The sequence below is a fragment of the Bufo bufo genome, chromosome 6, assembly GCF_905171765.1.
Source record: "Bufo bufo chromosome 6, aBufBuf1.1, whole genome shotgun sequence".
NCBI lineage: Eukaryota > Metazoa > Chordata > Amphibia > Anura > Bufonidae > Bufo > Bufo bufo.
The window spans coordinates 433,805,488-433,831,290 of NC_053394.1; the positions used below are offsets into that span (position 1 = coordinate 433,805,488).

Genomic DNA, 25,803 nt, shown 5'->3' on the forward strand with positions numbered 1-25,803 from the left:
CTCCTACGGCCTCCTCCACGTCTCCTGATGTACTGGCCTGTCTCCTGGTAGCGCCTCCATGCTCTGGACACTACGCTGACAGACACAGCAAACCTTCTTGCCACAGCTCGCATTGATGTGCCATCCTGGATAAGCTTCACTACCTGAGCCACTTGTGTGGGTTGTAGACTCCGTCTCATGCTACCACTAGAGTGAAAGCACCGCCAGCATTCAAAAGTGACCAAAACATCAGCCAGAAAGCATAGGAACTGAGAAGTGGTCTGTGGTCACCACCTGCAGAACCACTCCTTTATTGGGGGTGTCTTGCTAATTGCCTATAATTTCCACCTGTTGTTGTCTATCCCATTCGCACAACAGCATGTGAAATTGATTGTCACTCAGTGTTGCTTCCTAAGTGGACAGTTTGATTTCACAGAAGTGCGATTGACTTGGAGTTACATTGTGTTGTTTAAGTGTTCCCTTTATTTTTTTGAGCAGTGTAGATACAGCCTCTACCCCTCACATCACTGAGCAGTGTTATAGGGACTATAGAGATACAGCCTCTACCCCTCACATCACTGAGCAGTGTTATATGGACTATAAAGATACAGCCTCTACCCCTCACATCACTGAGCAGTGTTATAGGGACTATATAGATACAGCCTCTACCCCTCACATCACTGAGCAGTGTTATAGGGACTATATAGATACAGCCTCTACCCCTCACATCACTGAGCAGTGTTATAGGGACTATATAGATACAGCCTCTACCCCTCACATCACTGAGCAGTGTTATAGGGACTATATAGATACAGCCTCTACCCCTCACATCACTGAGCAGTGTTATATGGACTGTATAGATACAGCCTCTACCCCTCACATCACTGAGCAGTGTTATAGGGACTATAGAGATACAGCCTCTACCCCTCACATCACCGAGCAGTGTTATATGGACTATATAGATACAGCCTCTACCCCTCACATCACTGAGCAGTGTTATAGGGATTATATAGATACAGCCTCTACCCCTCACATCACTGAGCAGTGTTATAGGGACTATAGAGATACAGCCTCTACCCCTCACATCACTGAGAAGTGTTATAGGGACTATATAGATACAGCCTCTACCCCTCACATCACTGAGCAGTGTTATAGGGATTATATAGATACAGCCTCTACCCCTCACATCACTGAGCAGTGTTATAGGGACTATAGAGATACAGCCTCTACCCCTCACATCACTGAGCAGTGTTATATGGACTATAAAGATACAGCCTCTACCCCTCACATCACTGAGAAGTGTTATAGGGACTATATAGATACAGCCTCTACCCTTCACATCACTGAGCAGTGTTATAGGGACTATATAGATACAGCCTCTACCCCTCACATCACTGAGCAGTGTTATATGGACTATAAAGATACAGCCTCTACCCCTCACATCACTGAGCAGTGTTATATGGACTATAAAGACACAGCCTCTACCCCTCACATCACTGAGCAGTGTTATAGGGACTATATAGATACAGCCTCTACCCCTCACATCACTGAGAAGTGTTATATGGACTATAAAGATACAGCCTCTACCCCTCACATCACTGAGCAGTGTTATATGGACTATATAGATACAGCCTCTACCCTTCACATCACTGAGCAGTGTTATAGGGACTATATAGATACAGCCTCTACCCCTCACATCACTGAGCAGTGTTATATGGACTATATAGATACAGCCTCTACCCCTCACATCACTGAGCAGTGTTATATGGACTATAAAGATACAGCCTCTACCCCTCACATCACTGAGCAGTGTTATATGGACTATAAAGATACAGCCTCTACCCCTCACATCACTGAGAAGTGTTATAGGGATTATATAGATACAGCCTCTACCCCTCACATCACTGAGAAGTGTTATAGCGACTATATAGACACAGCCTCTACCCCTCACATCACTGAGCAGTGTTATGGGGACTATATAGATACAGCCTCTACCCCTCACATCACTGAGCAGTGTTATATGGACTATATAGATACAGCCTCTACCCCTCACATCACTGAGCAGTGTTATATGGACTATAAAGATACAGCCTCTACCCCTCACATCACTGAGCAGTGTTATATGGACTATAAAGATACAGCCTCTACCCCTCACATCACTGAGCAGTGTTATAGGGATTATATAGATACAGCCTCTACCCCTCACATCACTGAGAAGTGTTATAGCGACTATATAGACACAGCCTCTACCCCTCACATCACTGAGCAGTGTTATGGGGACTATATAGATACAGCCTCTACCCCTCACATCACTGAGCAGTGTTATAGGGACTATAGAGATACAGCCTCTACCCCTCACATCACTGAGCAGAGATATATGGACTATAGAGATACAGCCTCTACCCCTCACATCACTGAGCAGTGTTATAGGGACTATATAGATACAGCCTCTACCCCTCATATCACTGAGCAGTGTTATAGGGACTATATAGATACAGCCTCTACCCCTCACATCACTGAGCAGTGTTATAGGGACTGTATAGATACAGCCTCTACCCCTCACATCACTGAGCAGTGTTATATGGACTATATAGATACAGCCTCTACCCCTCACATCACTGAGCAGTGTTATAGGGATTATATAGATACAGCCTCTACCCCTCACATCACTGAGCAGTGTTATATGGACTATATAGATACAGCCTCTACCCCTCACATCACTGAGCAGTGTTATAGGGACTGTATAGATACAGCCTCTACCCCTCACATCACCGAGCAGTGTTATAGGGACTATATAGATACAGCCTCTACCCCTCACATCACCGAGCAGTGTTATATGGACTATAGAGATACAGCCTCTACCCCTCACATCACTGAGCAGTGTTATATGGACTATAAAGATGCAGCCTCTACCCCTCACATCACTGAGCAGTGTTATAGGGACTATATAGATACAGCCTCTACCCCTCACATCACTGAGCAGTGTTATAGGGACTATAGAGATACAGCCTCTACCCCTCACATCACCGAGCAGTGTTATATGGACTATAGAGATACAGCCTCTACCCCTCACATCACTGAGCAGAGATATATGGACTATAGAGATACAGCCTCTACCCCTCACATCACTGAGCAGTGTTATAGGGACTGTATAGATACAGCCTCTACCCCTCACATCACCGAGCAGTGTTATATGGACTGTATAGATACAGCCTCTACCCCTCACATCACTGAGCAGTGTTATAGGGACTATATAGATACAGCCTCTACCCCTCACATCACCGAGCAGTGTTATATGGATTATATAGATACAGCCTCTACCCCTCACATCACTGAGAAGTGTTATAGGGACTATATAGATACAGCCTCTACCCCTCACATCACTGAGAAGTGTTATAGGGACTGTATAGATACAGCCTCTACCCCTCACATCACTGAGCAGTGTTATATGGACTATATAGATACAGCCTCTACCCCTCACATCACCGAGCAGTGTTATAGGGACTATAGAGATACAGCCTCTACCCCTCACATCACTGAGCAGTGTTATAGGGACTGTATAGATACAGCCTCTACCCCTCACATCACTGAGCAGTGTTATATGGACTATATAGATACAGCCTCTACCCCTCACATCACCGAGCAGTGTTATAGGGACTATAGAGATACAGCCTCTACCCCTCACATCACTGAGCAGTGTTATAGGGACTGTATAGATACAGCCTCTACCCCTCACATCACTGAGCAGTGTTATATGGACTATATAGATACAGCCTCTACCCCTCACATCACTGAGCAGTGTTATAGGGACTATATAGATACAGCCTCTACCCCTCACATCACTGAGCAGTGTTATAGGGACTGTATAGATACAGCCTCTACCCCTCACATCACCGAGCAGTGTTATAGGGACTATAGAGATACAGCCTCTACCCCTCACATCACTGAGCAGTGTTATATGGACTATATAGATACAGCCTCTACCCCTCACATCACTGAGCAGTGTTATATGGACTATATAGATACAGCCTCTACCCCTCACATCACTGAGCAGTGTTATAGGGACTATATAGATACAGCCTCTACCCCTCACATCACCGAGCAGTGTTATAGGGACTATAGAGATACAGCCTCTACCCCTCACATCACTGAGCAGTGTTATATGGACTATATAGATACAGCCTCTACCCCTCACATCACTGAGCAGTGTTATGGGGACTATATAGATACAGCCTCTACCCCTCACATCACTGAGCAGTGTTATATGGACTGTATAGATACAGCCTCTACCCCTCACATCACTGAGCAGTGTTATAGGGACTGTATAGATACAGCCTCTACCCCTCACATCACTGAGCAGTGTTATATGGACTATATAGATACAGCCTCTACCCCTCACATCACTGAGCAGTGTTATAGGGACTATATAGATACAGCCTCTACCCCTCACATCACTGAGCAGTGTTATATGGACTATAAAGACACAGCCTCTACCCCTCACATCACTGAGCAGTGTTATATGGACTATAGAGATACAGCCTCTACCCCTCACATCACTGAGCAGTGTTATGGGGACTATATAGATACAGCCTCTACCCCTCACATCACTGAGCAGTGTTATGGGGACTATATAGATACAGCCTCTACCCCTCACATCACTGAGCAGTGTTATGGGGACTATATAGATACAGCCTCTACCCCTCACATCACTGAGCAGTGTTATATGGACTGTATAGATACAGCCTCTACCCCTCACATCACTGAGCAGTGTTATATGGACTATATAGATACAGCCTCTACCCCTCACATCACTGAGCAGTGTTATATGGACTATATAGATACAGCCTCTACCCCTCACATCACTGAGCAGTGTTATAGGGACTATAGAGATACATTTTTCTCCTTTTCTCACAACAAACTCTTGTGACTGATGATTCACAGCGTGTTTATGAATGAAGCAGCAGCACAGACCTCAGAGCTGCGTTCTGCCCTTGTCTGCATTTTTTTTTTCAAAAGAACCATCTGCAAAGCAAAACATCAAATCATTTTTAAAATTCTGCAAATAACCATACACACATGACTCTCTGCAGCAGATGTGTCTCCGCCATCTTCGGGTGGGGGTTGTAGTATTTATAAGATGCTGATTATTTAGGAATGAGTATTTATTCAATGTATACAGTATATGGCGCTGACAGTACACAGGTCATCACTCCAATCACGCCAGTTTGATTTATCTCACTCCCATCATCCCTGTCCTCAGGAGGTCACAGTCTACCAATTTCTACGCTTTTGGAATTTGCCAGGAAAACGTGGAAGATGCTGGAAGTCTGCGAGAACATGAAGAGAACATACAGACAGCTGCTGGGATCAGATCAGAACCCAGGACCTCACTGCTGCAAGGCGACTGGTTGTGGGCACAACTGAATGGAGGAACCCCGCTGTAAAGCAGCACCCCACCATTGGCAACTTCAACACCCAATGCTGGCCGAATTTATTTATCCGCATGCTGGACCATCAGACTCCAGATTAAAGGAATTTTCTGAGAATCAGATGGTAGTAAAAATAATGACAGCGTCCGCTCCACACGAGGTTCTCATCCTCCAACTGCTCATAAAGATCGGAGAACAGAGTACAGAGCAAATCCCTCCAAACATGGGGTCAGAAGTCTGATATTCCGGGATGGAGGAAAACGTCTGCATTTCATTTTTCCAGGAATGGGGTGACGCCCGAGTGCAGATGTACGACATCAAACCCTGGGAGAAGACACTGACAAAGGACTTTCTGTTCTGCAGACATCACCACCCACACAAAGAACTCCGCGTCCACCCCACCGGTCCCAGCCCTAAATCTATACCGTCCCTCCAGGAGGAGATGACGAGGAGAGAACTTACCACAATGTATATGGAAGATATAGCAGTTATATTCTTGTACATAGGTGCAGTATTATAGTAGTTATATTCTTGTACATAGGAGCAGTATTATAGTAGTTATATTCTTGTACATAGGAGCAGTATTATAGTAGTTATATTCTTGTACATAGGAGCAGTATTATAGTAGTTATATTCTTGTACATAGGAGCAGTATTATAGTAGTTATATTCTTGTACATAGGAGCAGTATTATAGTAGTTATATTCTTGTACATAGGAGGCAGTATTATAGTAGTTATATTCTTGTACATAGGAGCAGTATTATAGTAGTTATATTCTTGTACATAGGAGCAGTATTATAGTAGTTATATTCTTGTACATAGGAGCAGTATTATAGTAGTTATATTCTTGTACATAGGAGACGGTATTATAGTAGTTATATTCTTGTACATAGGAGCAGTATTATAGTAGTTATATTCTTGTACATAGGGGCAGTATTATAGTAGTTATATTCTTGTACATAAGAGCAGTATTATAGTAGTTATATTCTTGTACATAGTAGGCAGTATTATAGTAGTTATATTCTTGTACATAGGAGCAGTATTATAGTAGTTATATTCTTGTACATAGGAGGCAGTATTATAGTAGTTATATTCTTGTACATAGGAGGCAGTATTATAGTAGTAATATTCTTGTACATAGAAGGCAGTATTATAGTAGTTATATTCTTGTACATAGGAGCAGTATTATAGTAGTTATATTCTTGTACATAGGAGCAGTATTATAGTAGTTATATTCTTGTACATAGGAGCAGTATTATAGTAGTTATATTCTTGTACATAGGAGCAGTATTATAGTAGTTATATTCTTGTACATAGGAGACGGTATTATAGTAGTTATATTCTTGTACATAGGAGCAGTATTATAGTAGTTATATTCTTGTACATAGGGGCAGTATTATAGTAGTTATATTCTTGTACATAAGAGCAGTATTATAGTAGTTATATTCTTGTACATAGTAGGCAGTATTATAGTAGTTATATTCTTGTACATAGGAGCAGTATTATAGTAGTTATATTCTTGTACATAGGAGGCAGTATTATAGTAGTTATATTCTTGTACATAGGAGGCAGTATTATAGTAGTAATATTCTTGTACATAGAAGGCAGTATTATAGTAGTTATATTCTTGTACATAGGAGCAGTATTATAGTAGTTATATTCTTGTACATAGGAGCAGTATTATAGTAGTTATATTCTTGTACATAGGAGGCAGTATTATAGTAGTAATATTCTTGTACATAGGAGGCAGTATTATAGTAGTTATATTCTTGTACATAGGAGCAGTATTATAGTAGTTATATTCTTGTACATAGGAGCAGTATTATAGTAGTAATATTCTTGTACATAGGAGGCAGTATTATAGTAGTTATATTCTTGTACATAGGAGCAGTATTATAGTAGTTATATTCTTGTACATAGGAGCAGTATTATAGTAGTTATATTCTTGTACATAGGAGGCAGTATTATAGTAGTTATATTCTTGTACATAGGAGCAGTATTATAGTAGTTATATTCTTGTACATAGGAGGCAGTATTATAGTAGTTATATTCTTGTATATAGGAGCAGTATTATAGTAGTTATATTCTTGTACATAGGAGGCAGTATTATAGTAGTTATAGTCTTGTATATAGGAGGCAGTATTATAGTAGTTATATTCTTGTATATAGGAGGCAGTATTATAGTAGTTATATTCTTGTACATAGGAGCAGTATTATAGTAGTTATATTCTTGTACATAGGAGCAGCATTATAGTAGTTATATTCTTGCACATAGGAGCAGTATTATAGTAGTTATATTCTTGTACATAGGAGCAGTATTATAGTAGATATATTCTTGTACATAGGAGCAGTATTATAGTAGTTATATTCTTGTACATAGGAGCAGTATTATAGTAGTTATATTCTTGTACATAGGAGCAGTATTATAGTAGTTATATTCTTGTACATAGGAGGCGGTATTATAGTAGTTATATTCCTGTACATAGGATGCAGTATTACAGTAGTTATATTCTTGTACATAGGAGCAGTATTATAGTAGTTATATTCTTGTACATAGGAGCAGTATTATAGTAGTTATATTCTTGTACATAGGAGGCAGTATTATAGTAGTTATATTCTTGTACCTAGGAGCAGTATTATAGTAGTTATATTCTTGTACATAGGAGGCAGTATTATAGTAGTTATATACTTCTTAGGAGTAGTTTTACTCCTGTACAGTTGATGTGCTATTATTTTCATCTGTTATTTAAATTGTTAAATACACAGGGGGTCAGTTATATGCCTATAAGGTTATTAGTGCCGCAATCTGCGACTTTTCCCCCTCATACCAGGTCTAAAAGAGTGGGCGTGGTGTGGAGGAGCAAGGGGAGGGGCCGGCAGGTCAGTCTCATCATTTTCTACACCTGTTTTTGGCGTATAAAATGATGTAGAGGCGCCAGATGTAGAGGCCGGCGCCTCTTCATAACTTCAGCAGATCCACAGCCAGATAAAGGGTTTAATAAACGACCCCCATAGACTTTCTTTGCCTCCATTCTCCACACCATGAATGGGTTAAGCCATTATCATGAGCCTCGCCCTCCGCCCACAGTCCCGACATGGCAGAAATTACAGGGAGTGTGTACAATGTGAGAAGTAACAGGAAACACATTTGGGTCTCTTTCTGCTGGTTTTGGGATTCTTCTGCTTACATTGGATTAGACCTGGCTCGTTTCCACCAGGAATATGTAAAGTGACGATTATTTGCAGAATGCAGCGTCAGGAGGCGGCAGATTCCCCCCTCATGTCGCAGATCGTCTCAGTGGTTGTAAAATCAGATGTTATGTTCTTGGTAAACCTCGTTTTCCTGGACCCCCTGAGAACCGCAGTAATAAACACTTCAGCCTCCAGGAGGTTCGGGTGTTGGGAGGCAGAAAAGGCAGGAGAGGCAAAAGGGGCGGGAGAGGCAAAAGGGGCGGGAGAGGCAAAAGGGGCGGGAGAGGCAAAAGGGGCGGGAGAGGCAAAAGGGGCGGGAGAGGCAAAAGGGGCGGGAGAGGCAAAAGGGGCGGGAGAGGCGGGAGAGGCAAAAGGGGCGGAAGAGGCAAAAGGGGCGGGAGAGGCAAAAGGGGCGGGAGAGGCGGAAGGGGCAGGAGAGGCGGAAGGGGCAGGAGAGGCGGAAGGGGCAGGAGAGGCGGAAGGGGCAGGAGAGGCGGAAGGGGCGGGAGAGGCGGAAGGGGCGGGAGAGGCAGAAGGGGCGGGAGAGGCAGGAGAGGCAGAAGGGGCGGGAGAGGCAGGAGAGGCAAAAGGGGCGGGAGAGGCAGGAGAGGCAAAAGGGGCGGGAGAGGCAGGAGAGGCAAAAGGGGCGGGAGAGGCAGGAGAGGCAAAAGGGGCGGGAGAGGCAGGAGAGGCAAAAGGGGCGGGAGAGGCAGGAGAGGCAAAAGGGGCGGGAGAGGCAGGAGAGGCAAAAGGGGCGGGAGAGGCAGGAGAGGCAAAAGGGGCGGGAGAGGCAGGAGAGGCGGGAGAGGCAGGAGAGGCGGGAGAGGCAGGAGAGGCGGAAGGGGCAGGAGAGGCGGAAGGGGCAGGAGAGGCGGAAGGGGCAGGAGAGGCGGAAGGGGCAGGAGAGGCGGAAGGGGCAGGAGAGGCGGAAGGGGCAAAAGAGGCAGGAGAAGCAGGAGAGGCAGGAGAAGCAGGAGAGGCAGGAGAAGCAGGAGAGGCAGGTGAGGCGGAAGAGGCAGAAGAGGCAGGTGAGGCGGAAGAGTTTGGTGTCTCTCCTGCCTGGGGGGGGGGGGGGTAAAATGTACAGTTTTCTTGATGCAACTGTCAGGACTGGACAGATAGCACTCCATAAAAGGTAGCAGTCAGAGGGGGACCCAAAACATCAGACTGGGCCCCTCATCATGTTGAGGTATATTGTCAGCCATGGCATAAGGACAGTAAATGAAACAGAGCTAGGTCGGCTCCCCCCCGGCCGTTGTACAGGGGCCCTGTAATGCCATCACTACAACCTTCTTTCAGTCCTTGATGACCCATGCTGGATGACAGTCCTTGTATGCCAACATAGTCCATTTATGCTCCTGTAATGTATGCCACTGTAGTCCTTCTATGTCCTTATAGTCCTTGTATGACCCCATAACCCTTTATACCAGATAGTGCTTGTGTGCCCCATAGGCCTTCTATATGCCTATAGTCATTGTATGCTTTCAAGTTCCTGTATGTCCTCATAGTCCCTGTGTCCCACTGTATGCCCCCATAGTCCTTGTATGTCCCCTTGTGTGACCCAACAAACCCCCTTGCACCCATCCAATTTATACAAAGAATAGAATGAAGACTAGCACTGCCCCAACACGTCTTTATAATACGGTACTGTACCGCCATACTGTGCCCAATAATACCCTTGTTATACAGCACCACTACAATGCTGTGCTATCATACAATACCAGTACAACGCTATACAGTGCCAAATAATATACTGCTATACAGCAACCACTACAATGCCCACATTATCCAATGCCTGATTCATACTACCGCTGGTGCCGTGAAGTAGATTTACGGTGGGCCACATATTTGGGGATGGGGTAATGGAGGATTCAGGGAAAGGATTCTTTTGCCCACGCTATAATCTGTCTCTGTTCACATTAGTCTAATCTTTATATTCCCAGTATGCCCAGTGCCTGGCCTAGACGATATATAGTACCGCCACTCTTGGCTGGGATTCAGTCAGAGTGTGCTGTGTCCAGTAGGTGAGAACCATTATGGCTGCTGTCTGCTTATCACGTCAGAGATAATGACTCTAGCTGGAGTTCCCCTTTAATGACTGGCGCTCACTTTCCTCAGGTCGCCCTTATTTTTCTCGCTTTCACAGAGCGTCTCTGACCTGATTTGGCAGAGGATCTGTTTTGGACTTCAAAGACAGAATTAAAGGCTGATCCGTGCGCTCTTCTCACTAAATCCATCCGACCGGGCTAATACCCCCCCGTATCCCCAGAGCAGACAGGAATATTTAGAAAGTTCCACCCCTAGCAGAGAATCGTCTTCTAAATACCGCAACACCGCTAAGCCTATATTCACAAGCTGCAGTCATTTCTCCGAAGCTGCATCAAAAACCGCAACAAGTGAATAAGCCCCAACGGTGAGAACTGAGGATGGCGCTTATGTAACTATCACCAGAGATCGTACAAATCTCTTCTCCGGAATTTACTGTAAAAAAAATATCGGTCACATTTACAAGGAGGACCTTCTGTGTGGAGTTGCCCTTTAAGTCACCTACAGTGGAATGAAGAGTAAACAATTGAAAAACTAGAAGTATAATGCTCCCCTTTCCTCGCTTTGGAAATGGTTCATTCCACCACAACTCCCTCCTTATCCCTCTACGAGGGGGCGTGTCTGTTTTCCACTCCTCCTTCCAATCTCAGGATCCTCAGGGGCGGTAAACATTCTGAGGCTCCGCCCATGCTCAGATCATTGATGAGTAGTAATATAAAAAGGGCAAATTGAACTGGGGCCCCTCGAGTTAAGGGCCTCTTAGAAACAGTAGAGGTTGCCTCTATGACTTGGCTGCATTTTGATAAACTGGTTATCGAGGTTATCTTATTCCAAAATATATGACACAGTAGGTCGAGGCAGAGGTACTTCAGTCACATCCAGAGCTGCGCTCATATAACTGCTGCTGTCAGCCGAGATCTCATCATTCACTGCACACGCAGCCCCAATGAGTGGTAGCCTGGCCCCAGAGCTACCCCTGGGCCCCCCCCCCCTCCCGGGGGTGGGGGCCCCAGAGCTACCCCTGGGCCCCCCCCCCCCTCCCGGGGGTGGGTCATCTCCCTCTGTAGAATTTTCTCTTTGCTAGGCCCAGGAAGTCGAGTGTTTTTGTGTTTCTTTGAAACCTCAGCCTCGGCAATTTCCTCAGCTGGAGACACTTGAGAAGCGGAGCCTTTGCCCCGGAATCACTGACGGCACTTGAATGTGATACAGATGTCGCGTTTCGGATAATAAAGCCGCCGCTCTCTCCGGGATTAATCATGCAGCACTTACACACAGGAATAAGACAACGTTCTGCTGATTGCGCTGCTGGATTTTTTAAACAGACTTTCAATAATTCACCAAAATCATTTGAAAAAACGCCACAGCAGATGTGAAGACACCGGCACACTGCGAATAGTATCAAAGTTCTGCGTCGTATACGCCATTCCTGACCTGTATAGTACATAAATTACAATGCAGCAGTACTAGAGGTGCACAATGTGCAGCGACACCTAGTGGTCTGGGGAGGGACTGCAGCCGGTCTTCCTTTTATCACATATCATGTGCCAAGACAAAGCCCTTTGGGCCATGTTTAGCCTACGACCCCCCTTCCCTGGTATCCGACCTCCTCACATCAGGTTTCCTTGGAATCACTAAGACTGAGCGAGTTTCACGGCTCATATAAAAAGACCAGGTGCTGATGACAAGAGGAAAAAAATAATAATCTCTTGAATGTGAAACGCGCCTTCAATCATCACAGGAGCGCAGCTCCGAGGGAAAGGCTGACAACAACATTCATCTCGTCATCTCACAGCAGCGAGGTCACGGAGGTGGCAGCATCTGCTCAACATAGGTCGACACATGGCTGCTAGGCCTCCAGTGAAACTTGAACTAGATGTGGTTCATCAGAAGCATTAAACTCCACATAAAAAGAGATAATAAATAGATACAAAAAAAAGGATCTAAGTAAAGGCCCAAAGCCAGTATAGGGCCACAGATACTACAAAGGTCAGGAAGGGACCTCAAGAAAGAAAATCTGCGTGATCTAAAGGCGGCAGGAATAGGAGGAAGCACCGAGCCAGCTGTTAGAGAGGGTTGTAGGGGGGTAGTGTACCCAGAAGGGTTGTCAGGATGACTGAAATGAACCTGAAGACATACCAGTGCTGCCACTTATAGACTGGAGACATCATAAACACTAAAAATAACCCCGGGGAAATGAGCACCAGCGGAGGAAACCCGGACCCCCAACATCCAATCAAAAGATACATCACACAGTCACATGCCCTAAAAATACCAAAAATCTACACGTCCATCACTACAACAAGACGTGAATTCTCAAGTCCTTCCCAAAGCAAATCATCTAAATCCCAAAAAGTATGAAAATGAAAAACAGAAGAGGACAACTAGAGAACAATCCACAAACATCTAATAATTCACGGTCTAATGGGCAGTGGGTGTGAACTAACCGGTCCTGGTTTTCGCAGGTGAGCCACAAGGTCGCTACCTCTTAAGATAGTCCCAGTGTAGTGGGCAGCTGACGCACAAAGGACAGGGGTACGAGTGCGAATCGCTGAGCGATCAGGCAAAATTCATAGTCAGGGGACATACTCAGGTCAGAGCAGGCAGTGTCCAAACGTATCTGTGAGACTATTCTAAGGTTAGGGCAGGTGGCAATGGATCAATACGAGAAACGGACCAAGATCAGGGCAAGGAACAGAGAATCAGAGCTGGTATCAAGCAGCGGTTCGGAACAAGGGCAGTCAGACAGAATAATGCACCTTCACCGGATAGCTAGTAAACTACGAACCTAAAGCTCATGCACACTCCAACTGAGGAAGGTGCGTTATAGATTCAGCGACGACCTGTCAGGCCTACAGAAAAGGCTTTAACCAGCACATGCAGGTTGCAGCCGGCAGAAGACACGTAAAACACCAAGGCCGACCGCCATAAAAATGGAGGGGGTCGCCTTCTGCTGCTTCAGAATGGTGAAGCAGCAGAAAAAGGACACCAGCATCACAGATTAACATAGGAGGCAGTATTATAGCAGTTATATTCTTGTACATAGGAGGCAGTATTATAGTAGTTATATTCTTGTACATAGGAGCAGTATTATAGTAGTTATAGTCTTGTACATAGGAGGCAGTATTATAGCAGTTATATTCTTGTACATAGGAGGCAGTATTATAGTAGTTATATTCTTGTACATAGGAGCAGTATTATAGTAGTTATATTCTTTTACATAGGAGGCAGCATTATAGTAGTTATATTCTTGTACACAGGAGGCAGTATTATAGTAGTTATATTCTTGTACATAGGAGACAGTATTATAGTAGTTATATTCTTGTACATAGGAGACAGTATTATAGTAGTTATATTCTTGTACATAGGAGCAGTATTATAGTAGTTATATTCTTGTACACAGGAGGCAGTATTATAGTAGTTATATTCTTGTACATAGGAGCAGTATTATAGTAGTTATATTCCTGTACATAGGAAGCAGTATTATAGTAGTTATATTCTTGTACATAGGAGGCAGTATTATAGTAGTTATATTCTTGTACATAGGAGCGGTATTATAGTAGTTATATTCTTGTACATAGGAGGCAGTATTATAGTAGTTATATTCTTGTACATAGGAGAAGCATTATAGTAGTTATATTCTTGTACATAGGAGGCAGTATTATAGTAGTTATATTCTTGTACATAGGAGCAGTATTATAGTAGTTATATTCTTGTACATAGGAGAAGCATTATAGTAGTTATATTCTTGTACATAGGAGCAGTATTATAGTAGTTATATTCCTGTACATAGGAGCAGTATTATAGTAGTTATATTCTTGTACATAGGACCAGTATTATAGTAGTTATATTCTTGTACATAGGAGGCAGTATTATAGTAGTTATATTCTTGTACATAGGAGGCAGTATTATAGTAGTTATATTCTTGTACATAGGAGGCAGTATTATAGTAGTTATATTCTTGTACATAGGAGGCAGTATTATAGTAGTTATATTCCTGTACATAAGAGGCAGTATTATAGTAGTTATATTCTTGTACATAGGAGCAGTATTATAGTAGTTATATTCTTGTACATAGGAGTAGTATTATAGTAGTTATATTCTTGTACATAGGAGGCAGTATTATAGTAGTTATATTCTTGTACATAGGAGCAGTATTATAGTAGTTATATTCTTGTACATAGGAGCAGTATTATAGTAGTTATATTCTTGTACATAGGAACAGTATTATAGTAGTTATATTCCTGTACATAGGAGCAGTATTATAGTAGTTATATTCCTGTACATAGGAGCAGTATTATAGTAGTTATATTCCTGTACATAGGAGCAGTATTATAGTAGTTATATTCTTGTACATAGGAGGCAGTATTATAGTAGTTATATTCTTGTACATAGGAGCATTATTATAGTAGTTATATTCCTGTACATAGGAGCAGTATTATAGTAGTTATATTCTTGTACATAGGAGGCAGTATTATAGTAGTTATATTCTTGTACATAGGAGCAGCATTATAGTAGTTATATTCTTGTACATAGGAGCAGTATTATAGTAGTTATATTCTTGTACATAGGAGTAGTATTATAGTAGTTATATTCTTGTACATAGGAGGCAGTATTATAGTAGTTATATTCTTGTACATAGGAGCAGTATTATAGTAGTTATATTCTTGTACATAGGAGGCAGTATTATAGTAGTTATATTCTTGTACACAGGAGCAGTATTATAGTAGTTATATCCTCGTACATAGGAGCAGCATTATACTAGATCTTGAACGAGTACACTCTGTATATACCTACCATTTGTGTTGGTGTTCACATAGTACCTACGACCCTGTGGAGACATATAACACTGCCAGCCCTGGGGTAGAGGACCATGGCTTGAATCTTCTATTCTCTGTGGGTTCATCATACCTGGTTTCTGTGGACAAAAACAGAAAAAGCTGAATTATTTAAACTGATATGAAATTCTACAGAAAAATAAAGGCAGAATTTTTACAAAAATAATGGAATCATGGAAAATAATATTAAAGTTTGGGTGATTAGGTCATTATTATTTTCATGGACTTCCCCTTTAAAGCCTCGGCGTCATCTGATCTTATATTTTCTGATAAGTGCTCGGCCTCAGAACTTTCCAATCACATTGCTCGGCCAGATAACGTTATCTTTTTATTGCTGCCGTGGTAAACATTTCCTGTGGTCATGTGACCATCCTGACAACCAGAAACCGCAGATGCTGGAAACTAATCACCAATTAAAAAGGCGACTAGTAGACTAGTTACTAGTAGACATCAACTGGAGTGGCACTACAACTCTCATCATGCCTTTCATGTTGTCGTTTCTGACAGCTACAGAACCTCCTTCAACTTGTAGACCACTAAATATATTCAGCCCCAGCGTAAAATCTGGGAAAATACTGCTCAATATTAGAAATGGAGCCTGGCAGGTGAGGGCCCTTGTGGGGCCCCTCATGCTCCAGATGTGACCGCTACCCCTACCCTCTTTCCATGACGCTTGGACCCGTTCCACGCCCGTCTTCTGTGGAGTGGAGCCCCCGGGATCCCACAGACCTGGCACCAGGTGTTCGCAGCGCTCTGGTTGGATCTGCACCTTATACAATGCATATAAACGGACCGTTCCGAGGCAGAGAAGATCTGGGGTGGGGATCTGTTCCGGGTGAGATGACGAGGTCCGTGCCTCTTTCGGCAGCGGCAGCCTGGAATCCGCAGCTTGTCAGCTCTGTGGTGCACAGCTCGTCTCCTCACCGGACAAGTGGCGAAAGGTTTTCTCCTCAACCCTAAGACTTTCTAATTAAAGGTTTAAGTTTTTCCTGCTTTTTCTTTTGTCCCCCATAGGGGGCACTGGTGTCATTACAGAAAATGTTATAGTAATAGAACAGATAGATGATGACTGACAGACAGATAGATAGATAGATAGATAGATAGATAGATAGATAGATAGATAGATAGATAGACAGACTCTCACAGTGAGAACCATGTACTTTCTCCGCACTAATTTGTACATTATAATTACTTCTGTCCAATCCTCTCACTAATTAGTGGCCGCCTTCTCTCCCGTGGTATGTGGCTGCCCGGACTTTGTTCCCATCCGCCCAGCAGAGCAGGAATCCGGCACAATGGCCCCATTCTCTCCGGAATACAATGCAGGATTGTGTGTGATGTGAGCACATTCCTGACATATCCCCGATTCCAGGCCTGTCTGATACTCCGCAAACACCTCCACAATACAGGACCTGGACTGACGGGCAAGCCACTGGGCAAAACATACTCTGTGCTGCTGGGAGGACCCTGCTCCTTCCACTATGTAACTCTCAGCCTGTGACCTCCACAAGATCAGCACACTGCTCTCCTGACATCCTCTGTGCTGCTGGGAGGACCCTGCTCCTTCCACTATGTAACTCTCAGCCTGTGACCTCCACAAGATCAGCACACTGCTCTCCTGAAATCCTCTGTGCTGCTGGGAGAACCCTGCTCCTTCCACTATATAACTCTCAGCCTGTGACCTCCACAGGATCAGCACACTCCTCTCCTGAAATCATCTGTGCTGCTGGGAGGACTCTGCTCCTTCCTCTATGTAACTCTCATCCTGTGACCTCCACAAGATCAGCACACTGCTCTCCTGAAATCCTCTGTGCTGCTGGGAGAACCCTGCTCCTTCCACTATATAACTCTCAGCCTGTGACCTCCACAGGATCAGCACACTCCTCTCCTGAAATGCTCTGTGCTGCTGGGACCCTGCTTCTACCACTATGTAACTCTCATCCTATGACCTCCACAAGATCAGCACACTCCTCTCCTGAAATCCTCTGTGCTGCTGGGACCCTGCTCCTTCCACTATGTAAGTCCTCATGCACAAGGCCGTATGTTTTTTGCGGAACAGAACAGCCGACCCCTAATAGAACAGTCCTATCCTTGTCCGTAATGTGGACAATAATAGGACATGTTCTATTTTTTTGCGGAATGCACACGCAGTACCTTCCTTTTTTTTGCCGACCCATTGAAATGAATGGTTCCATATACGGTCTGCAAAAAAACGGAACGGACACAGAATGGAAATACGTTTATGTGCATGAGCCCTAGCTCAACAACAATAAAAAAATGTGATGGTGCAAAAATTGATAAAACAACATTTCTGTGACTTTTCATTTCCTTTACATTCCTATAACTCCGGGGACAGTGCTGGAAACTGGGTGCGACTCCTAGAAGACAGCGGCTTCCCAGCAGAAAAAAACAGATCAATACCCTCATTGAGTAAGACTAGTAGAGCATCCTCCAGGTTGAATTATCAAAAACAGGAGTTGTCCTTTAAATGTGGAACTTTATAGTAAAAGGGTTAAAGTTAATTCAGAGGGGGGGGGGGGGCTCGGATCTTCTGCTAAAATCTTTTTTGGCTGAGATAAAAAAGCAGAAGGAAATGTCAAAAGATAAATCAAACAGTAACAAAACTCGTTAATTGACACCAGAGAAGCGGGAACTTCCTCGCTGCTGGCGAACGGCGGTGACAAAAGGAAACCGTCAGAAATACCAAACGTGGGAGGATGACAGAGCGAAAGGGGAAAAGTCAGACGCCAGACATGAGCAGTGGATCACAGAGAAGCGTTCCCTTCTGCCCCTTCTAATGCATATTAGCATACACCCGCCCCTTTATGTAAAATACGTTGGGTGTGGCCAAACAGAGGGCTCCCTATAGAATTCAGACTATCCTATAGGAGCATGGCACCACTGTATAGAAATTTTAGATATTAATACCACTCCCCTTATTTTAGCCCCGCCTGTCAATATTAAGCCCCACCCACTCGCTCTCTCCCTTAAAGGACATCTCCATAAACAGTCATCACAATCATTAAAAGGACAGATGTGCACCACGGCCTGATTTATGTTGTGTGTTCCACTTTAAGAAAAAATGGTGACGGTGGCGTTGGTAGTCCCCACTAGGAGGGGCCTGAACAGGGGAAACCATGGTCACTATCCCATAATCAGCTGACCACGGGGAGGCTCCTGGACTGCACCCATGCAGTATGCGGCACCAATATAAATAATGATTTGTATGGCTCCGCCCACTATACTAAAGTCTGCAGTATTAATCCTACCGTTACTATACCCCTATTTTTAGTGCATTTCCACATTGCCGTACACTGCAGGAACCTAAAGCCCTATTTCTGGCTTGTGAATAAAATGCGAACAGTGCAGTAAAGACTGGCACTAAAATAAGAGTTGGAGAAATCGCTAAATCTGCATTATTATTTGGAGCGACATCATCAAAGCTGAGCTACACACTAATTTGCATAGCCACACCCACTTTTCTAAAAATCAGTCCTTGTGCATTCCTACAATGGTATGCACTTCAGAGTCCTGTATCCCACTTTTGGGTGTTTGAATAAAATTCCAGAGGTGCAGTGAAGACTGACACATGAAGAGAGATGGTGCAGGGGGGTGTAACTTTCCGGAATGTAGATCTCTGAGTGACAAACCCGTTCAGCGCGCTCACGGCGGCTTTTATCTCGTATCTACACAAGAGGCTATTAAAGGGCCGGCGCAGGGGCTGAGGTTTCCGTTCAGCCATTTCCTGGTGACTGTACACAGTATTATGTCTCTATGCAGATATATGTGTAGGTCTCCATGACAACGGCCGTACTCACCGCGCGTTTCAGGCTGGAATCTTTTGATATCGCTCATTAACAGATCTGCTGCGGTTTAGCGAGAGCGAGCGGCGCTCACAAACAATAGAATACGACGCATGCGATGGCGTGCGCCCGGGGGAAGCTTTTTATGTCTGGATCAAAGACTTCCCCGGTTGTAAAGGCTGACGGACAGTGAAGTCTCCACGGAAAGAGGTTGGAGACGGAGATCCCGAAAATGCGGGGGGGGGATAAAAACAGGCAAGAAGTGTGAAAAATCATCTCAATGTCAGTAAGCTGCACGTAAAGTCTGATGATATGGTCATACAGTAAATTCCAATAGTTTGGCGCCAGCAGAAACCTAGACTATCAGGTTTCGACGATTGACATACGGAATTTCAGACGTCTGGACGCCCATTGTTAAAACAATGTCATTTTGGGCAATTTTGCCACGTATCAGTTGTAGGCAAGACCTGCGTAAGGTGGCACACACCACCCGGGTCATCAAGAGGAGCAAGGCTGCTTTTAGGGTGGGTGTGCTCCCCACCACTTCCGCCTCCCCCTGGTTTATTAAGCGTCGCCCTCTATGGTCTGCGACACGAGGAGCGGCCAAAGAACTTTTTGTTGGTGCTGCTCCGCCACCTGCCAAGGGTTCTATCATCCTGCCGGCTACGCCAAAATGTAAAGTGACGAGAGTCACTCTGTTCAGCAGAGGGAGCAGCACCTCAAACACAGCCTTTTGCGCCTCCAAAGACTTCTGACAATCTTGAAAAAAATAAAATAAAAAATGCACAAAAAGGAAAATTTTCAAAAATCATCATAGACGGAAAATTTATGCAAAACCTCAGAAACACACTGGCGACAGCGCCATAATTAAATCATAGAGCCTAGAAATTCCCACCATGACAACCACAGTTTGGTCTCCATGGTTACAACTGTTAGGAAGGGAGATCAAGGTAAGTCACATTGTAGAAGAAGACTTGGCAGCAGATTTCAGGCCCAACTCTGAGATCGCTCCACGTACAGGTCTGGGGGAGGTTTATTACCCTGGCAGCCATCTTTTCTGATCCATGGCTTCCTAGGGTTCTTGGTACCTCAGCTTTAGGAGAATACGTTGATGGAAGTCTCTACATTTCACATACAATGGTGTTAACGTGGGGGGGATGCTACCAAACATTTCCCCCACTGTGTACAACTTGGCTCATCTTCAGGTCCCACAATCAAGCCTACAACAAACCATGCTCACTCCGACACGAGCAAGAAGAAACAAACAAGACACAGTCATCTTCTCAATCCTTAAGACCTCTGCCAGACAACGCAAGCGGGATGCCAAACTCCAGATTAGACCCATGTGTCTCGGAGGGAAGAGGTGGATGAAAGGGTGATTTGGAGGGTAGAGAACGTCTAATGAGGTCTCCTGGGCTACTACAAGGAAAGTAGACAATGGTGAGCTGGAGAGAGTCCAGACCTCGTGACGATCACTGATGGGGTGTTGGCATGGATGTGGTGCCGCGGCCTCAGACTATCATTTATAGCACGTTGTCTTAGCCGTTCCAGAAGTTGAATCTCACACTACAGGAGGTCCTGACATGAGCCAGATGTCTGTACGCTACAGTATCCCACACTGACTCTAAACAAGAAAAAACACTAGAAGGAAAATCTACTCTGGACCACGATGGTGGGAAGTTTTCGGAGATAGAGTTCTTCAGTGCACAGGAGGAGTAGAAGGAGATGGACAGATCCAAACCTCAGTGACCTTTAATGAAGAAGGTTTGTTTAGTCTGAGCTTCAGTAGTGCTCTGATGGTAACATACTGATGGCGGCACATGGAGCAATCGAGGCTATGAAATAAGAACCCCCCCATGACAGAATTCTTGCATTTCCACCAAGATTTAGGAATGAAAAGGTTAAAACGATGGTTGCCGCTTCGCTTGCGGCAGGATTCGAGCAGTGGCAGGATTCGTCACAGCTCATTATGCATGGACGCTAATGTTCCCATAGTCGCTGACCTTTTGGAGGCCTCTTTATTAATTAAGAGTCAGAATTCTGTCCTAAAGCCCCAGGTGGGTCTCTCAATTTACTGCACACAAATCTGAAGGTGTCCTTGCATGGTCGAATGCATCGTCCGGGAGCCGCATCAGCTTTCCTCGTGGTGGGTCATTATCCTGATATAATGCATCGAGTGGCCGAGAATTTATCATGTGGGAAGTCAAAAATTCTACATCATCAAGAACTGGGAAAATGTCCATGTCCACCATTTAGCACTGTAATGAAAAATGTATTCTCCCACCATTGTCTGGAAAAAGATGGAACACCCAAGAGGGAGCAGACAAAAACACCGAGGGCCAGTAATGCCCGGAGCCGAACCATCATGGAAGTCTTACATAGTTACATAGTTAATACGGTTGAAAAAAGACATACGTCCATCAAGTTCAACCATGGTGGGGACGCGAATCCCAGAAGGAAGCGAGACTCCGATTTCTACACGTTTTCATAAGCATTTACGTTTTTTACTTTTAAGAATTCGTCTAAACCCTTTTTGAAACCGTCCACTGTTCCTGCTGTGACCACGTCCTGAGGTCTCTATTCCACAGATTCACAGTTCTTACAGTAAAGAAGCTTTGACGCTTCCGGAGACTGAACTTTTCCCCCCCTTGTCTTTTGAGCGCATTTCATATGGAACAGTTTTTCTCCGTATTTTTTGGTACATTTATATACTCGTACAGGTTAATCATGTCCCCCCTTAGACGTCTCTTCTCAAGACTAAATACATTCAATTCTTTTAATCTTTCTTCATAACTCCCTCCAGGCCCCTTATCAGTTTAGTCGCTCTCCTCTGTACTCTCTCCTGCTCCAGGGCATCCTTTCTATGGACTGGTGCCCAGAACTGGACTGCGTATTCCAGATGAGGCCGCACCAGCGCTTTGTAAAGTGGTAATATCACATCCCTGCCCCGCGAGTCCATGCTTCGTATAATGCATGACAGTATCCTGGTGGCCTTAGAAGCAGCTGATTGACATTGTATGTGTCTCCGTGTGCATTCCGTTTCAGTATTTCCGTATTGTGAAAAAATAGAACGTCCTTTTCTTGTCCGCAAATCACAGTGCTTGGCTCCATTCAAGTCAATGGGTCCACAAAAAAAAAACGGAACACATACGGAAATGCATCCGTATGTCTTCCGTATCCGTTCCGTTTTTTCTCAACCATCTATTGAAAATGTTATGCCCAGCACAATTTTTTCTATGCAATTACTGTATACTGTATATGGCATACGGAAAAACGGAACAATGGATCCATAAAAAAACAGACCGCAAAACACTGAAAAAGCCATACGGTCGTGTGCATGAGCCCTAAGGTTTTGGTTTGGTCACATCTGAAATGTTTGCGCCACCCAGCTGTCGGGCCGTATCTCACAGGCAAAACCCTTGACCACATAAACTGGCAGTCAGCCACAAATAAAGGAGTCTTCATAAATATGGAGCAGAAAGGCGCCTGGTGGACAGATCTGTAGGGCAGCTTAGAGGGAGACTGTGTCCCACAATACATACATTCTCCAGGATCAAGAAGAACAGGGAAACAGAGAGATTTTTATTCTGTTCCTTTCCAGCACTATAACATCTACAGGAAAAGTAAGAAATGGAAAGCAGGGCAGAGATTATGGATAGCAGCATTATACTGTATGTATATATATATATCATATCCCAGCTGTACCTGTATAATTATATACAGGAGATGCCCAGGTTATACCAGCATGGTCCATATCACTATATACAAGAAGATGTATAACTTATACCAGCTGTACATATATAATTATATACAGGAGATACCCAGGTTATACCAGCATGGTCCATATCACTGTATACAAGAAGATGTATAACTTATACCAGGTGTACATATATAATTATATACAGGAGATGCCCAGGTTATACCAGCATGCTCCATATCACTGTATACAAGGAGATGTATAACTTATACCAGCTGTACATATATCATTATATACAGGAGATGCCCAGGTTATACCAGCATGGTCCATATCACTATATACAAGAAGATGTATAACTTATACCAGCTGTACATATATAATTATATACAGAGATACCCAGGTTATACCAGCATGCTCCATATCACCATATACAAGAAGATGTATAACTTATATCAGCTGTACATATATAATTATATACAGGAGATGCCCAGGTTATACCAGCATGCTCCATATCACTATATACAAGAAGATGTATAACTTATACCAGCTGTACATATATAATTATATACAGGAGATGCCCAGGTTATACCAGCATGGTCCATATCACTATATACAAGAAGATGTATAACTTATACCAGCTGTACATATATAATTATATACAGGAGATGCCCAGGTTATACCAGCATGGTCCATATCACTATATACAAGAAGATGTATAACTTATACCAGCTGTACATATATAATTATATACAGGAGATGCCCAGGTTATACCAGCATGGTCCATATCACTATATACAAGAAGATGTATAACTTATACCAGCTGTACATATATAATTATATACAGGAGATGCCCAGGTTATACCAGCATGGTCCATATCACTATATACAAGAAGATGTATAACTTATACCAGCTGTACATATATAATTATATACAGGAGATGCCCAGGTTATATCAGCATGGTCCATATCACTATATACAAGAAGATGTATAACTTATACCAGCTGTACATATATAATTATATACAGGAGTTACCCAGGTTATACCAGCATGGTCCATATCACTATATACAAGAAGATGTATAACTTATACCAGCTGTACATATATAATTATATACAGGAGATACCCAGGTTATACCAGCATGCTCCATATCACTATATACAAGAAGATGTATAACTTATACCAGCTGTACATATATAATTATATACAGGAGATACCCAGGTTATACCAGCATGCTCCATATCACTATATACAAGAAGATGTATAACTTATACCAGCTGTACATATATAATTATATACAGGAGTTACCCAGGTTATACCAGCATGGTCCATATCACTATATACAAGAAGATGTATAACTTATACCAGCTGTACATATATAATTATATACAGGAGATACCCAGGTTATACCAGCATGGTCCATATCACTATATACAAGAAGATGTATAACTTATACCAGCTGTACATATATAATTATATAAAGGATATGCCCAGGTTATACCAGCATGGTCCATATCACTATATACAAGAAGATGTATAACTTATACCAGCTGTACATATATAATTATATACAGGAGATACCCAGGTTATACCAGCATGGTCCATATCACTATATACAAGAAGATGTATAACTTATACCAGCTGTACATATATAGTTATATACAGGAGATACCCAGGTTATACCAGCATGGTCCATATCACTATATACAAGAAGATGTATAACTTATACCAGCTGTATGCCCGGGTTGGTGTTCCTGCTCTGACTGCTGGTACACAATTCCTCACACTGGGGTCTCATTCCGCCAAGTAGTGAATCACTTTGCAGTTGCACAAACAGTAGAATAACATTTCTCGCTTTCACTCGGACTTTGGCAGCGACTTTGTTGTGCTGAAACATGAGTTACGTGGCAGAGCTGGCAGAGGTTCTGGATGCCGTAGTAATTGTCATACATGCTGCAGGGAGCAGACAGAACCAAGCGATAATGATAGTGGGGAGGGAACCGCGCCATCTGATAACTTTGTCTTGGTGGTACTGTACTTGTGCCCTCCTGCAACTATCACTTCTACCTGGGATTCTTTTTACTTTAAAAGGGTTTTCCATGATTTTTATACTGATGACCCATCCTCAGGAAAGGTCATCAGTATCTGACTGGTGGGGGTCCGACACCCAGGACCCCTGCCGAACTGCCCAGAGGATGGGTCATCAGTATAAAAATCACGGAAAACCTCTTTAATGTTCCAGATAAGTCCCCCTTCAGGCACAGATAAAGGAATTTCGATAAGGGAAGAATTGAGGAGAGGATTGAGGGTGCGAGGAACAGAATTAATAATTTGAATAGAGATGGACAGCCCACATATAACAGTGTGCAATAAAACAGCTCCACCCAGTGGTCCAAATAGTGTGAAGATGCTGAAAATGTGACATATCAGTGTCAGGTGGCAGCAGTCCAAGCAGTAATAACTAGTATTGGACCATGAACCCTCACTAGTCTCAGCCCAGGTGCACACATCTCCAAACATCAGCATGGACCATGGTCCTTACCGTGTGTTGTGGGCTCCTCAGATGTATCCCAGCTCTGGATGGTCTCGGCTCTGCACCAGTAATGAGCAGGGAGTAGTATAAGGATGTAGTGGACGGGCAGGAAATGATTACAGAAGCTGTGGTAACACTAAAGGATGGAGGATGGGGCAATCCGGGTGACTCGTTCCTGCCCGTCACCGACCATTCAAAACTCTCATTCAGACTTTTGTCACTTAGAGGAAGAGAAAGGACGAAAATGGTGCAAACCCCAACCCCCCTTCCCCCCAAAACCAGTCTGCACAG

The 25,803-nt window shown here is 43.6% G+C and overlaps 1 protein-coding gene across 5 annotated transcripts in view; it reads right to left on the reverse strand.

Moving 5' to 3' along the window:
* The window catches only part of GAS7 (growth arrest specific 7), a 158,109-nt gene that overhangs the window by 63,562 nt on the left and 68,744 nt on the right, over window positions 1–25,803 (reverse strand). For 2 of the 5 annotated variants that reach the window (XM_040436067.1, XM_040436062.1), the window contains one exon: window positions 15,441–15,561. The exons of 1 other annotated variant lie outside the window; for it this stretch is intronic. In XM_040436067.1, the coding sequence (XP_040292001.1) occupies window positions 15,441–15,561 (121 nt within the window). Of the gene's footprint in view, window positions 1–15,440; window positions 15,562–25,521; window positions 25,629–25,803 lie in introns of those variants that run through there. 2 more of the 5 variants (XM_040436064.1, XM_040436063.1) reach the window with 2 other exon arrangements.